This window comes from Periplaneta americana, chromosome 6, assembly GCF_040183065.1.
Source record: "Periplaneta americana isolate PAMFEO1 chromosome 6, P.americana_PAMFEO1_priV1, whole genome shotgun sequence".
NCBI lineage: Eukaryota > Metazoa > Arthropoda > Insecta > Blattodea > Blattidae > Periplaneta > Periplaneta americana.
This window is the reverse complement of record NC_091122.1, coordinates 27,218,069-27,231,965: the sequence shown is the minus strand read 5'-3', so window position 1 is coordinate 27,231,965 and position 13,897 is coordinate 27,218,069. Positions and strand designations below refer to the sequence as shown.

General features: G+C 36.2%; 1 protein-coding gene across 2 annotated transcripts in view; it reads right to left on the bottom strand.

Annotated features, from left to right (window-relative positions):
* The window catches only part of LOC138701162 (uncharacterized), a 110,184-nt gene that overhangs the window by 95,729 nt on the left and 558 nt on the right, over window positions 1–13,897 (bottom strand). The window contains exons 2-3 of one of the 2 annotated variants that reach the window (XM_069827779.1): window positions 12,489–12,631; window positions 10,550–10,683 (exon numbers count right to left, since the gene is read on the bottom strand). In XM_069827779.1, the coding sequence (XP_069683880.1) occupies window positions 10,550–10,564 (15 nt within the window). In that variant the 5' untranslated portion in view covers window positions 10,565–10,683; window positions 12,489–12,631. The remainder of the gene's footprint in view (window positions 1–10,549; window positions 10,684–12,488; window positions 12,632–13,897) is intronic. The other variant, XM_069827780.1, reaches the window with a different exon arrangement.

Genomic DNA, 13,897 nt, shown 5'->3' with positions numbered 1-13,897 from the left:
TAGTTGTAATCCCCTGGTAGAGGGGAAGAGAAGGCCTGATGGCCTTATCTCTACCAGGTTAAATAAATAAATAAATAAATAAATAAATATTTATGCAATGGCCAGTAGTAATACGAGATGCAACAAGGTTATACATAATAAGGAGAGGTCAGTGGTTGTTTGTTGTGATCAAGAGGCGAAAGAGAAATGTCTAACAATAAATATTAATAAGATGACAGACAAAGCTGCCAGATATATACAGGTGTGAGTCCACGATTCATACTCAGAATAAGGAAAGATGTGCAACAACATCCAAACGAGATTCTAAACTCTCCTGGAAAGAAGAGGTAGGTTACCACAATGATATTAATGTGTGCATTTTTTTTTAAATACTAGGGCATTCGAAAAGTAATGGCAACATAGTTACTGTTGCACACTAACGGAATATGTTGTCAAGAAGGACATGATATCATGGCTCAATCAGAAAGGCATTTCTGTTTCGTTGTCTATGAGAAAATGTGATTTGATGGACCTAATTAACCTAACAAAAACCAGTAGAGAAGTGATTCAGAGTTGACCAGCTTATGAAACAGCATGGCTATTCAGTATTTCTGCTCCCATTACATATGTGCGATCTCAATTGCATAGACTGGCGTGGTCCAAGATTAAGCTCTACGTTCGTGAAAACAATCCTGCTGAAGACACCACAGGAGATGACCAGAGCAGCTGTTTACCAGGTGATGAGTGAAGACTGGGCAGGATCCTGAAACCACGTGATGCATCTCGAACAGGACTACTGGAAAAATGGAGGACACATTGAAGAATTTATAATACGTCTAGACGACACCAGCAGTAATGACGACTATGATGATGATGATGATGATGATGATGATGATGATGAAAAAGGGGAGGAGGTAGAATAAGAAGAAGAATGTGGATAATAATGAATGAAAATAAATAATTGATTAAATGGCGATCTTACTCGTGTTAATTATGTAAGCATGTGTGGCTTACAGCTGTTTTGGTGTTACTTGACACCATCCTCAGAGCCTACTAAATCTCGGCGCTATCTCAACTTTGCTGCCTGTTGTGTGGGTGCGTTCGTGTGATGAAGAGTTGTGTCAAATAGTGTGTGTTCTGAAATTGATCTGTGTGTTGAGAATTTGTGTTTTAGTGTGTCTGTATATTTCATATTGTTCTAGTGTGTTGAGTTTTTGGGTTGTATGTGTAGGATTTCCAATCTGTATTTATGTTATTGTATGTGTGGTTAGCATTAGTTATGTGTTCGGCATATGTAGATGTATTGTGTCCTCTGGTTATTGCTTTAATGTGTTCTTTGTATCGAGTTTGGAATGATCTGCCTGTCTGTCCAATGTAGAAACCGTCGCAACTATTGCATGAGAGTTTGTATACGCCTGTGTGGTTGTATTTATTTGTTTGTGTTGTTTGTGTGTTGAGATGTCTTTGTAGTGTGTTTTCTGTTCTGTAGGCTATGTTGCATTTCGGTTTTCTGAATGAAGATGCGATCTTGTGTGTGTTTTAGTTTTCGTATGTTGGTGTGATGTATTTCTTGTGTTCTTGTGTTTGTGTTGTGTTTTTGTGTTTGTTGAGTTTTTGTTTTGTCTTCCTTATGATGTTGTCTATTATGTTTGGGTTGTAACCATTTTCTTGTGCTATGTATTTGATTGTGTTCACTTCTTCATTGTAGTGTTGTTGGTTCACGGGTATGTTGAGTAATCTGTGTGCCATTGTCCTGAATGCAGCATGTTTGTGTTTGTGGAGTGATTAGATGTGTTGTGTATGTGTGTGGTGGTGGTGGTTGGTTTTCTGTATATTTTGAAGGTGTGTTTGTTGTCAACTTTTGTTATGGTGATGTCTAGGAAATTTATGGAGTTATTGTCTTCAAGTTCCAGTGTGTATTGGAGTTTTGGGTGTATTTTGTTTATGTATTGGTGTAGTTTGTGTATTTGTCGTTTGTTTCCTTTGTATATTATGAGTATCGAATAGAGTATAGAATAGAATAATGAATGTGTGTGAAAATGAAGTTTTTTTGGAAACCCAACAACTACAGACCTATAGTGCTTCTATTTGAAAGACTTTATGTATCGCATACCATCAGTAGCTGACAGTCAGAACGAATTGCAATTTATTTATATTATTTTGTGAAACAATACACTTTCACCTACCATATGCAATGGAATGCACTGAAAATAAATACCGAATGATGTTTTTGTAACTGTACGTACAACTGCTGCAACGACAGTCAGGTAGCTAGCAGATAGCTACAGGACAACGAGAGAGCACTAACTAGGGAACTCAGCTGCCTAGATAAGTTGCGCGGACAGTATTTAACTGGTTCGAAAGTCAGTGTATTTTTTTTCCTTAAAGAAGAAGATTTGCACCGGAAATATATCAGGCCGATACATCGGGATAATTTTGTCCCAACTAAATGTGTGTAGGACTAGCTGGTAATTAATGTATATAATATGTATAAATAATGTAAGATACATATACTGTACCGTAGAATAGACTGCATGCGCATGACGATAATTTGACTATGAGCACCCCTAGCGGCTGATGCGGAAGATAAGTCGTGTGAGTGCACAGCACGCAATTGAATATATACATGCCGTCGTCTTTAGAGATATACGTGGATTTTACAAAAAAATCAGTGGGATGCATCGTATTTCAGACCTACACTAAAGAAAGGTGCACAACTCGCTAAAAGCAATCACATATTCTCAGTGAAAGAGAAACTGAGAGAAGAAATATCCGGCTTATGCTTGAGAGAAACAAGCACGTTAATACTGAGACAGATTATTCCAAAACACCTTTTCTGTAACAATGGGAGAAGCCTAATAGTGTTGCTGCAGAATATTCTAAATGTAGGAGAAATGTTCAAACACAAATCAGAAAATTACTTTAATATACTGGAATGAACTGTAATGTAGCTATCAGCCGCTCTTCTACCATAACATTTAGAAATGAAACAAATATACGAGGGGGATCCAGGAAATAACGACCGTTTTGTTGTAATGATTAAAAAAAATATATTTATTTGAAAAAAACAAAGTCTGTTACATAACTGAAGCTTCCTTTACTTCTCTACATAATCACCACCTACATTTAAACATTTGTCGTATCTGTTCACTAGCCTTAGAATTCCCGTGTTATACTCCTCTGCCGCCAGTTCATTAAGCCAGGTGTTCACTGTCTTCTTCAACTCTTCATCACTTCCAAAACGCGTACCACCCAGAAAGTCTTTCAGCTTAGTGAAAAGGTGAAAATCGCTAGGAGCAAGGTCTGGACTATAGGGCGGATGATCAAAGATTTCCCAACCGAATCGATCCAGCAATTCTCGAGTTGAGCAGGCACAGATTTTGTGGTAGCCAAGATGTTGCGACACAATTTCACCAAGCAAAGAACGAGAAATGTCAGGAAAGGCAATATGCAATTCGTCGAGTGATGTGCGCCTGTCTTGCAAGATTCTGTCGTTCACTTTAGTCTTCAGGTCTTCTGTGATGAGTGATGGGCGTCCGGGTCGAGTTTCATTGTGGACATTTGTTCGCCCATTGTTGAACATTTCGCACCATTTTCTCACATTTCTTTCATTCATTACAGTATCACCATACACTTCTTTCAATTGCCGGTAAATTTCTGCAGGTTTCAAATGTCGGGCATTCAAAAATCGAATCACACTCCTCACCTCACAGTGGCGGGATTATCAATCAAGTCGTTCATTTTGAAGTAACACAAAATGCACAATGGCGACTTGTTGCAACCAGTACTCACAACATTATGAGAACACATGTTAAGGAAGCCAGTTGGCCTTCAAACAAGGAAGGGGAGTCAGCTGCACGGCGGGTATGCGCGAACGGTCGTTATTTCCTGGATCCCCCTCGTATTTTGATGGAGTAATGGCGACAAGAAATTCTAAGGTGAATGTATTTTTATAATGAGAAAATGTTAAATTCTTTGACGGACAGTTTGAGGTCTTTCACAGGACACTTCACTGTAGTCTAAAATACATGTGCAATTTTCAAAATTTCGTTTAACCCTTTGAAGTGCAGTGGTTACAGTACATAACCACCTTTAAATTACTACTTACAGTGTGATTTTTATTTCAAAACTACTGCGCTGCGTTCACTGATCCCTAGTAACTGTAGAAGAATTTTATTTTCCCCATATTTGTGTTGCTCCACTAAGATGGCCGATATTGTTGTGTATAGTTGGGATGTGGAAGACTCGCTACGTGTTTTTATTTCGGTTGTATGATAAAATATCACAGTTATGTAAGTTTCTATTTAGTATATTTGTCTTTCGGTCTTTTAGAACATATTTCAGTAACAAGATTGTAATTTCTTCGAGACGTGGCGTCAATATAGAACTAATGTGGTGGTTTCTAAACGTAACCACTACGCAAACAGGGTAGTTATGCTTACCATATCCAACAAAATGTTCCATTTTCGTGTCAGTTTATTCATCATGGATACAAGGAAGAGATGGTTGGTGACAATCACAAAGTGTTTTTGACAACTTTTTCACAAGTTTGAATCTGATGATCTCTAAGGCAGCAAAATATCTATGCATGTGGTACAGTTAGACATGGGCGTATTGGTTTACCACACGACGAAAGAAGAGATTGCGACATGAAACGTGGTGAGAGTGATAGCCGTACGTCATATGCTGGAGTGTCCTGCCTCAAGTGGAAGGATAGAAGGTCCATTTTTTTTTCCTTTCTAATTACCACGCAACACATGTGAAGTGGCACTTTGCCTTAATGAAACCAAAAACTGTTTCCTTTTGTATCATTCGCAATAAGTCTGAAGACATTGTGTTCTGCAGTATTGCATAGTGGTTTTACCATGAAACCACCCATTTTCTGTGTAAAAAATGGAAGTTTTAAAACTTTTTAAAATTTGAGGCACTTCTCTTAGACAAATAAAAGTTTAATTTCATTGCAAACACAATTTTTTATTTCCTTCCCAAATGCGTGCATCAAAGGGTTAAATGCATTTGACATTTTATTTATAATTGTGGATCGCTGAGGCCAGAAAATCAATTTCTTTGTTTTCTAAAAAAAATATGATAGAGAGTAAATTTGAAAGTGGCAGATGCTGTAGTTCTGTGACAGTTAAAAATGACGCCAAGCACTCCGAAACTAATATTGAGTTTACATTTCATTAATAGAAGTAATAGCATATTTTATTGACAGAAGATGACAAGGATAATAGGATATGAAACACGGCAAGAAGAAAGATGCTGTTCGCTTTCTTTCACTGAACTACACCCACAAAATAAATGTTTGATATCTACGAAGTCTGCATTAACACCACAATCTCTTTTGAAACTAGTGTCAGTCATTGCCTGCTTATTTACACGAGACATTGACAGGCTGTCTGGACTTCTGCTTCACTATTATTTCGCAGAGAAGAAAACATATTCACACCATGGCCACTACTTATGGTCACTACATCTGTCTGTGGATGAACTCATTCAAGTATATAAACGTTTAAAAAACAGGAAAGCCCCAGGCAAAGATAATTTACATTTCGAGCTTTTTTAAATACGCTGGAGAAGAATTTACCTATAGATTTTTATATTTCTTAAACAATATATGGGCAGGATGAAAACCCTCCGAAAGTTGGCAAAAAGCCATTGTAGTACCCATTTATAAGAAAGGAAACAAAAAATTATGTCAAAATTACAGGGGTATAAGTCTCCTCAATTCTGGATATAAGATCTATACAGCCATAATCAAAAATAAACTATCACATCTTTACGAAGACAAAATCACTGAAGACTAGAATGGATTCCGAAAAGGAAGATCATGTTGTGACAGCTATTTCACCATGAAGATTTTAATTGAAAAGCACAGAGAATTTAATATTAAAACCCACTTAGCTTTTATTGATTTCATAAAAGCTTTTGATAGAGTTGATAGAAATAAACTTTTAGAGATTTTACGCTATGATAATGTGCCAAACCAAATCATTCTCTCCATTTTTAATTTATATCAACAAAATGCAATTGCCACAAGAACTGAACGCAGAACTACTAGCTGGACTTCCATCAACCAAGGTGTTAGACAAGGGTGCGGTCTTTCCCCTCTGTTGTTTATTATATATATGAACCATATTTTATACATTTGGAGGCAAAGTCATCATGCTGGAATTCAAATTAATCGAAACACAGTTCTCGATACACTAATGTTTGCCGACGATCAGGTTATTATCGCTCAAACAGAGGATGCTTTACAGAGAGCCATTTATAATTTGCAAATAATCGTCTCAGATTTCGATACGGAAATCTCAAAAGAGAAAACGAAAGTCATGGCCTTTTCGGGAGAGAACCCAATTCCAAGACTATGATAAATAATACTTTAATTGAACGTGTTAATTCATTTAACTATTTAGGTTATAATCTCTCTTACATCACTGATGAAGATATGTCAAACAAAATATCTAAATTTATAAAAATCACTGGCGTCATTAACGTCGTCTTCAAATTCTCCCATGTTCAGAAACATACAAGGCTAAAGGTATATAAAACACTAGCTCGACCGGTCCTCACTTACGGTAGCGAGGCATGGACAATCAGAAAACCTGATGAGCAAAGGCTGACGACAGCTGAAATGAGGTTCATGCGACGAACAGCGGGATGCTCTTTGCTGGAACATCGTAAAAATGTGGACATATTGCAGGAACTAAAAATGGATCCTATAGTTAATTTTGTTCAACAATATAGACTTCAGTAGAAAAAACATGTCGAAAGGATGGATCGCACTAGATGGCCTAAACAGATTCTTACTTATGTACCAAGAGGAAAGAGGAAATTGGGAAGACCACGCAAGTGCTGGCATGAGACCGTAACAGATCCTGTAGGGTCTAATACGTGAGGGACTGACTAACCTCGTTCTTACTGCGTAATCTTCATTTAATAACATGTGATTATTTTACAAAAAGTTAAGTTATTTTGAATTGCTTGAACCTAAGAAATAAACCATGCCCTCCAATTGTGATAACCACTCCATAAACTGTTCAATTACATCATCGCTAAAGGACACAAGAATGTTGGACACAAATTTGGACAGCTTCGGATTTCCACGAATTTCAAAGTGAGTAACTTCTTAACAATGAACATGGACTGTATTTTCGTGTTCTTATGTTTCCATGGCAAATCGAATTTCGGGAAAAATTGATTTAGAAGGTATAAATGTTTTGTTTCACCCAGGGCTTAAAATACAATCGTGTATGTGTAAAAAAATAGGCAAACTAAAAACAAAAACTTATATCCGAAATAAATTAACATGATAAGTATAGAAATTTCGCTGAGACATAAGAAAATAATTAATAAGTATAAAAAAAGAAAAAGAAACGCATAAACGCGAGATGAATAAAATAAATTTTACTGTATTTATTTTTGCAACATTGTTCTTGACATAACCGGTTCTTTCTGCAACTGCATACAGTACATGTATGAAGTGTACATCAGTAATCTATCATTAAGGGAGGCCCATAGAGAAAATATTACAATTTTGGAAAAAAAATACATTTCTCTTTTTTTTTCTGTAAATGATTCCTAAGCACGTATGGGTGAATCCAGAAATGCATATAGAGTGTTAGTTGGGAGACCGGAGGGAAAAAGACCTTTGGGGAGGCCGAGACGTAGATGGGAGGATAATATTAAAATGGATTTGAGGGAGGTGGGATATGATGATAGAGACTGGATTTAATCTTGCTCAGGATACGAACCACTGGCGGGCTTATGTGAGGGCGGCAATGAACCTTCGGGTTCCTTAAAAGCCATTTGTAAGTAAGTAAGTCAGTAAGTAAATGATTCCTAATGCTCTACTCTACATATTTTGCAAAGTTTCAAGGGCGCAAGACGATTGGAAACCCTCCTCATGACGTCGTAATTAAAGTGCATGCTCTTAAAATGTCAACTTTATAGCCTTTTTTTCTGCTCCAATATTTTGTGTATTTTTCTATATTCAAATAAAAAGGCTTCTACAATAACAGGTACGAAGCTGGATTTTTCAGTGTATTCACTATACTATGCTTAACAATTCTGTTACGCATTTTTTCTAGCTCTCAAACCTTTAAAGAATATATATACAGCGTGTTTCCGAGGTGGTGTTACAAACTTTCAGGGATGATGGCGAAGGGCACATGTATCAATTTGAGATAAGGAACCCTGGTCCAGAAATGACCGAGTCGAAAGTTACAAACAAAAATAATTGTGTGGAAATGAAATAATTTTATTCTTCTGTACACCTTATTTATGTGTATTCATCTGTACATCTTACACATACTATATTCATCTGACGTTTATGTTGTCTGCTTACAGTATTCCATTCAGTGCGCTGTCTGAGGGATGGGGACAGGAAACTACACTAAAGCAATGCAGATAGCGTAATGTGTAACGGACATAGTCGGTCCTGATATGCACGTCTGTAGACAGCAGTGTATGTGTACAAGTTGCAGTGTATAGTCGATCAGTCCTAGTGAAATGGAGTACACGAGAGCGGAATAAGCAGACCTGATTTTCGAATACAGATGAGCCAATGGGAACAGTAGACAAGCCCACAGATTGTATTGTATCAAGTACCCACGTAGGAGACATCCAGCCCATACCATCTTTCCACGACTGTTCCAAAGATTAAGGGAAGGAGGGCATGTGGTGCCAAATTACAATTCCATTCCCACACAACTATTTTTGCTCATAACTTTCGACTCAGTCATTTTCGGACCATGGTTCCCTATCTCAAATTGATACATGTGCCCTTCGCCATCATCCCTGAAAGTTTGTAACACCACCTCGGAAACACCCTGTATATAATATGTCTGTGACAAACAAAAAAATGTTGGGGTTATTTGAAAAATTATTTTTTCCTCTGTAATTTGAGATTATTTAAACAATTCAATGCACAGGTTCTCTTCCTAACATAGCAGTGGTTCTATATAAAAATATTTAGACGGATTGAATTAAATTAGTATGAGGAGTAGAATTTTAAACATTTGCCCACTTAAAAAAAAAAAAAAAAAAAAAAAATTAATAACTGAAAATGAAAGTGTATGATGAAAGTCAAATTTTGGTAACGCTATTAGATTGCTAAGATACGTCATATGCATACCAAAAATGAAAGCTTTACCTTAAAAAATTTAGAAAATTTCATTTACTCTATAGACCTCTCTCAAAGTTAAATTCTGTACCGCATTAAAAGTTTACTTCAGCAAAAAGGGTCAACAAACTTTTACTCTTTTAGAGTAAGAATTCAAGTACAGATGACTTTCTGAAATTTGTTGATACATCTGTTGTTTCCGTAGTATGAAGTCAAACTCTGTAATATTTGCAACCGCGTCAGAAAAATGAACTACAAGTGCCTTCGTATCATCAATAATACAAAAAAACTGTTGCACATGTTTCAATATAGCTCTCTGAAGGACACTAATAAATAAAGACAAACTACCACAGTTTGGTATGTATAATTTCTTTACGTTCACAAACCTTGGAACGATATAGTCTGTCAAACTACGACTGTTTAAATGTAAAACAAGACACTGAATGGAATGAAATTCAGGCAGTGGAAATCTTTCAGAGTACTCACACACACTCAAACCTTCTGGAAAACCGAGATCTTCTGAACTTTCTAAGAATATTAAGTGAAGACATTTCAAAGAAACACAATTTCCATGAATAAATACCAAATCTGTGCCACTTACGTCACTGAGATCTAGAAATGTTAGTTGCTTCCCAATTGCTCGAAGCAGATCTTCTGCTAAAGAAAATGGTATGTGATCAAGAGATAACTGTGTCAAATTCTTCAGATCTTGCAATGGTGTAAGACTACAGGTATCGCAATTTGAAAGAATTAGTGACTTAATACTGGAAAAGTTGTTCACAAGTAGATTAAGATGTGTTGCTGTGAATCTATCACAGCCAAAACATCTGAGCTCATTCAAGCAGTTTGAAAGATTGTCGCTATTATTAGATTTTATTTCTGAAAGACCCTCCAGTATATCTGTTAAACCTTGCTGTGTAATATATGAATTTCCAACAATCAGTTCTTCCAATTTGTTAAACTTAAGGATATAATCAACACTTGCATCTGTGACTTGAGAATATCTGATGTCAAGACTTCTGAGTTGTTTACATGACACTGAAATGGTTTTCAACACTTCATCGCTGCAATCCCAAAATGAGAATTCTTCTAGGTTTTCAGCTATATTAAATTTGCTACAATCAAAATCAGGTCGTAAATGCCCTATTCTCAATACTCTAAGGTTCTTTAGCTTGCCTAAAAGATACGGAATTATATCGGGAAGCCAACTATGGTATCTGTCATTAACGCTGTAATGCAATTTGTCTTTAATATTCTCAATTCGTGTCACTGAGCGGTGTAATACTGCAGTTGACAATCCTAGCACTATATCTTCCAATCTGAAACTTCGTTTCGTAGGGCTTACATCTTTATATGTTTGGTAAACACATTTCAGAAGATTATCGGTAATCTCATTGGCAAGAGAAGGGGGCACGAAACTATGAATCATTTTTTCTAATTTCTTACATATATGTTGTACATCTTGCCTCTCCAAGTTGTGATGTCTTGATGCCAGCTTCACAAGGAGATCCGACACATACCTTCCAAATGCTTCCATTGCAAGGTTGCTAAGATGCTGTGGACAGCTGAACAATTCCATACTGAGAAAGAATATAAATAATAAAAATAAGTGTCTGAAGATGACAAACTTTACCACTACATTTACACATTCTGTACAATTCTGTTCCTTATCATGTCATCATAACATTGTTTACAGTTTCTTTTCTTTAATTATTGGAATGATTATTTATTAGGTGACATTAATAATAATAATAATAATAATAATAATAATAATAATAATAATAATTTATTTTATTTACTATTTATTTATTTACTAATATTTCAGTGTCTTTTTAACTTTGCTCTAGAGTATGCCATTAGGAAAGTCCAGGATAACAGACAGGGTTTGGAATTGAACGGGTTACATCAGCTGCTTGTCTATGCGGATGACGTGAATATGTTAGGAGAAAATCCACAAACGATTAGGGAAAACACGGGAATTTTACTTGAAGCAAGTAAAGAGATAGGTTTGGAAGTAAATCCCGAAAAGACAAAGTATTTATGATTATGTCTCGTGACGAGAATATTGTACGAAATGGAAATATAAAAATTCGGAATTTATCCTTTGAAGAGGTGGAAAAATTCAAATACCTGGGAGCAACAGTAACAAATATAAATGATACTCGGGAGGAAATTAAACACAGAATAAATATGGGAAATGCCTGTCATTATTTGACTGAGAAGCTTTTATCATCCAGTCTGCTGCCAAAAAATTTGAAAGAATTTATAAAACAGTTATATTACTTACCGGTTGTTCTGTATGGTTGTGAAACTTGGACTTTCACTTTGAGAGAGGAACATAGGTTAAGGGTGTTTGAGAATAAGGTGCTTAGGAAAATATTTGGGGCTAAAAGGGATGAAGTTACAGGAGAATGGAGAAAGTTACACAAGGCAGAACTGCACGCATTGTATTCTTCACCTGACATAATTAGGATCATTAAATCCAGACGTTTGAGATGGGCAGGACATGTAGCACATATGGGCGAATCCAGAAATGCATATAGGAGTGTTAGTTGGGAGGCCGGAGGGAAAAAGACCTTTGGGGAGGCCGAGACGTAGATGGGAAGATAATATTAAAATGGATTTGAGGGAGGTGGGATATGATGATAGAGACTGGATTGATCTTGCTCAGGATTGGGACCTATGGTGGGCTTACGTGAGGGCGGCAATGAACCTTCGGGTTCCTTAAAAGCCAGTAAGTACGTACGTAATATTTCAGTGTGCTATATAACAGCCAAAGGCCAATAACAGTTCAGCATAAATGACAAAAATTATTGTCAAATGCCTGGCATTAGAAAACAACAACAAAAATTACAAATAACAATAATTAAAAATAATGACAAAAATTACAAATAATCACAATAATTAAAAATAATGACAATAATTGCAGTAAATGTACATGAATAGACGTTCATGGATAGGCCTAGATGTGATGTTTGCGTTCGTGATGTGTCCAGTGACGTTCAGGAAGAGGAGAAATGGGACGATGTTCTGCAGTCAATGTGGCATGGCTACAGCTGTGCATGTAAGCACATACAGGCAAATATTTTTGATTATATCTTAAAAGTAAAACTACATGTTTGCTAGTGTAGAGGCCTCATAAAAGGCAATAATTAAAGTATTGTGTCACCTTTGGTTCACTTTTTCTGAAGTATTACCTCACTTTCTTATTAAATTACACAAATATTCAGAAATCAATCAACCAACATATTTCTATTCGTAGTGCGTGCTCACAAGTATCTTAATGCCTATCCCTATGCACTCAAGCCAAATCTTCGTACATCTTCATAACAAAGTGATATTAACAATATGAACGCAGAATAAAAGCCGTGGAATATTAACTAACCTGTTACTATTTAAATATATGCCGTGAAACCATCATCTACCAGCATGAGATTTGAAATCCTCGTCAACCTTACTTCTATGTGGTACCGTTATCAAGAATGTTGTCTCAGCATATTGAGTCTTACGACAGACCTACTGAAGATTCTGAAATAAATTATAAATAGGCCTAATGTACATTTACAAGTATGACTAAATGACAAGGATGACTAAAGCATACTTAAAAAATCCACTGTTTCAGTATGGCAGAAAGCTTTACAAATATATTTGCCAATAAAAGCATTAATAGCAAAATATAGGATGCACATAGGCCTATACACAAAAAAAAAAAAATTGCGAGCCCTTACAAACATCAGCTACTTCCATAGACTTGCTTTTTGTATTAAAAAAAACACATGGTTTATTTAACGACGCTCGCAACTGCAGAGGTTATATCAGCATCACTGGTGTGCTGGAATTTTGTCCCGCATGGGTTACTTAAGCGTAGAGCTATACATTAAGTTTTACATGACAGTAAATCTACTGACATGAGCCTGTCGCATTTAAACACACTTAAGTGCCATCGACCTGGGCCGGGATCGAACTCGCAACCTCGAGCATAGAAGCCCAGCGCTATATCAACTACGCTACCGAGGACAACTTGAATCTTTGATCTCGCTACTCACCACACACGAGACTGACGTCTGAATTGTTGCGTTATTTTATGATAAAATTAATCCAAGATCGATAGTAAGTTCCTATAGTGGATGAGACATAAGTAATATTCACCTAATATACATATATATATATATATATATATTACATTACCTGAAAAAATAAGCGAGCTTTAGTAAGGCTGAGAATCAATGACAGGTTAGGTTAGGTTTGTTCAGGCTTTTAGTAGCCTATGACTTGCATATAAGCTTTTGGTATGTACTATACTTTCATATGCTTTTTGGTAGATAGGTACACAAATGGATTTACCCTGGACCGAAGAAAGGTGGGTAGTATTTTCCCGTGTGTGTTACCAGTACTTGATAATTTAGTGTGAAAAATGCCTGAGAAAATCAGTCAAGTAGGCCTTATATAAAAAAAAAGCTCCAAGGCATTCGGGACGAGTTAAGTAGGTTTATTGCTTTCACAGTGATCACAATAGTATCTTTAGAATTATAAGTTAATTTTGAGATAATTAATTTCTCCTAAATTTACACCTAACTTCTGTACAAGACTTAATATATAGCCCTACGCTTAAGTAAGGTTATATCAGTCACGGTGTTGAGAATTTAATCATCAAATAAAATAATTAGTAAGCTATTCTATGACGCTTTATCAACAGTTTAGGTTATTTAGCGTCTGAATGAGATGGTGATAACGCCAGTGAAAAGAGTCCGGGGTCCAGCACCGAAAGTTACCCAGCATTTGCTCATATTGGGT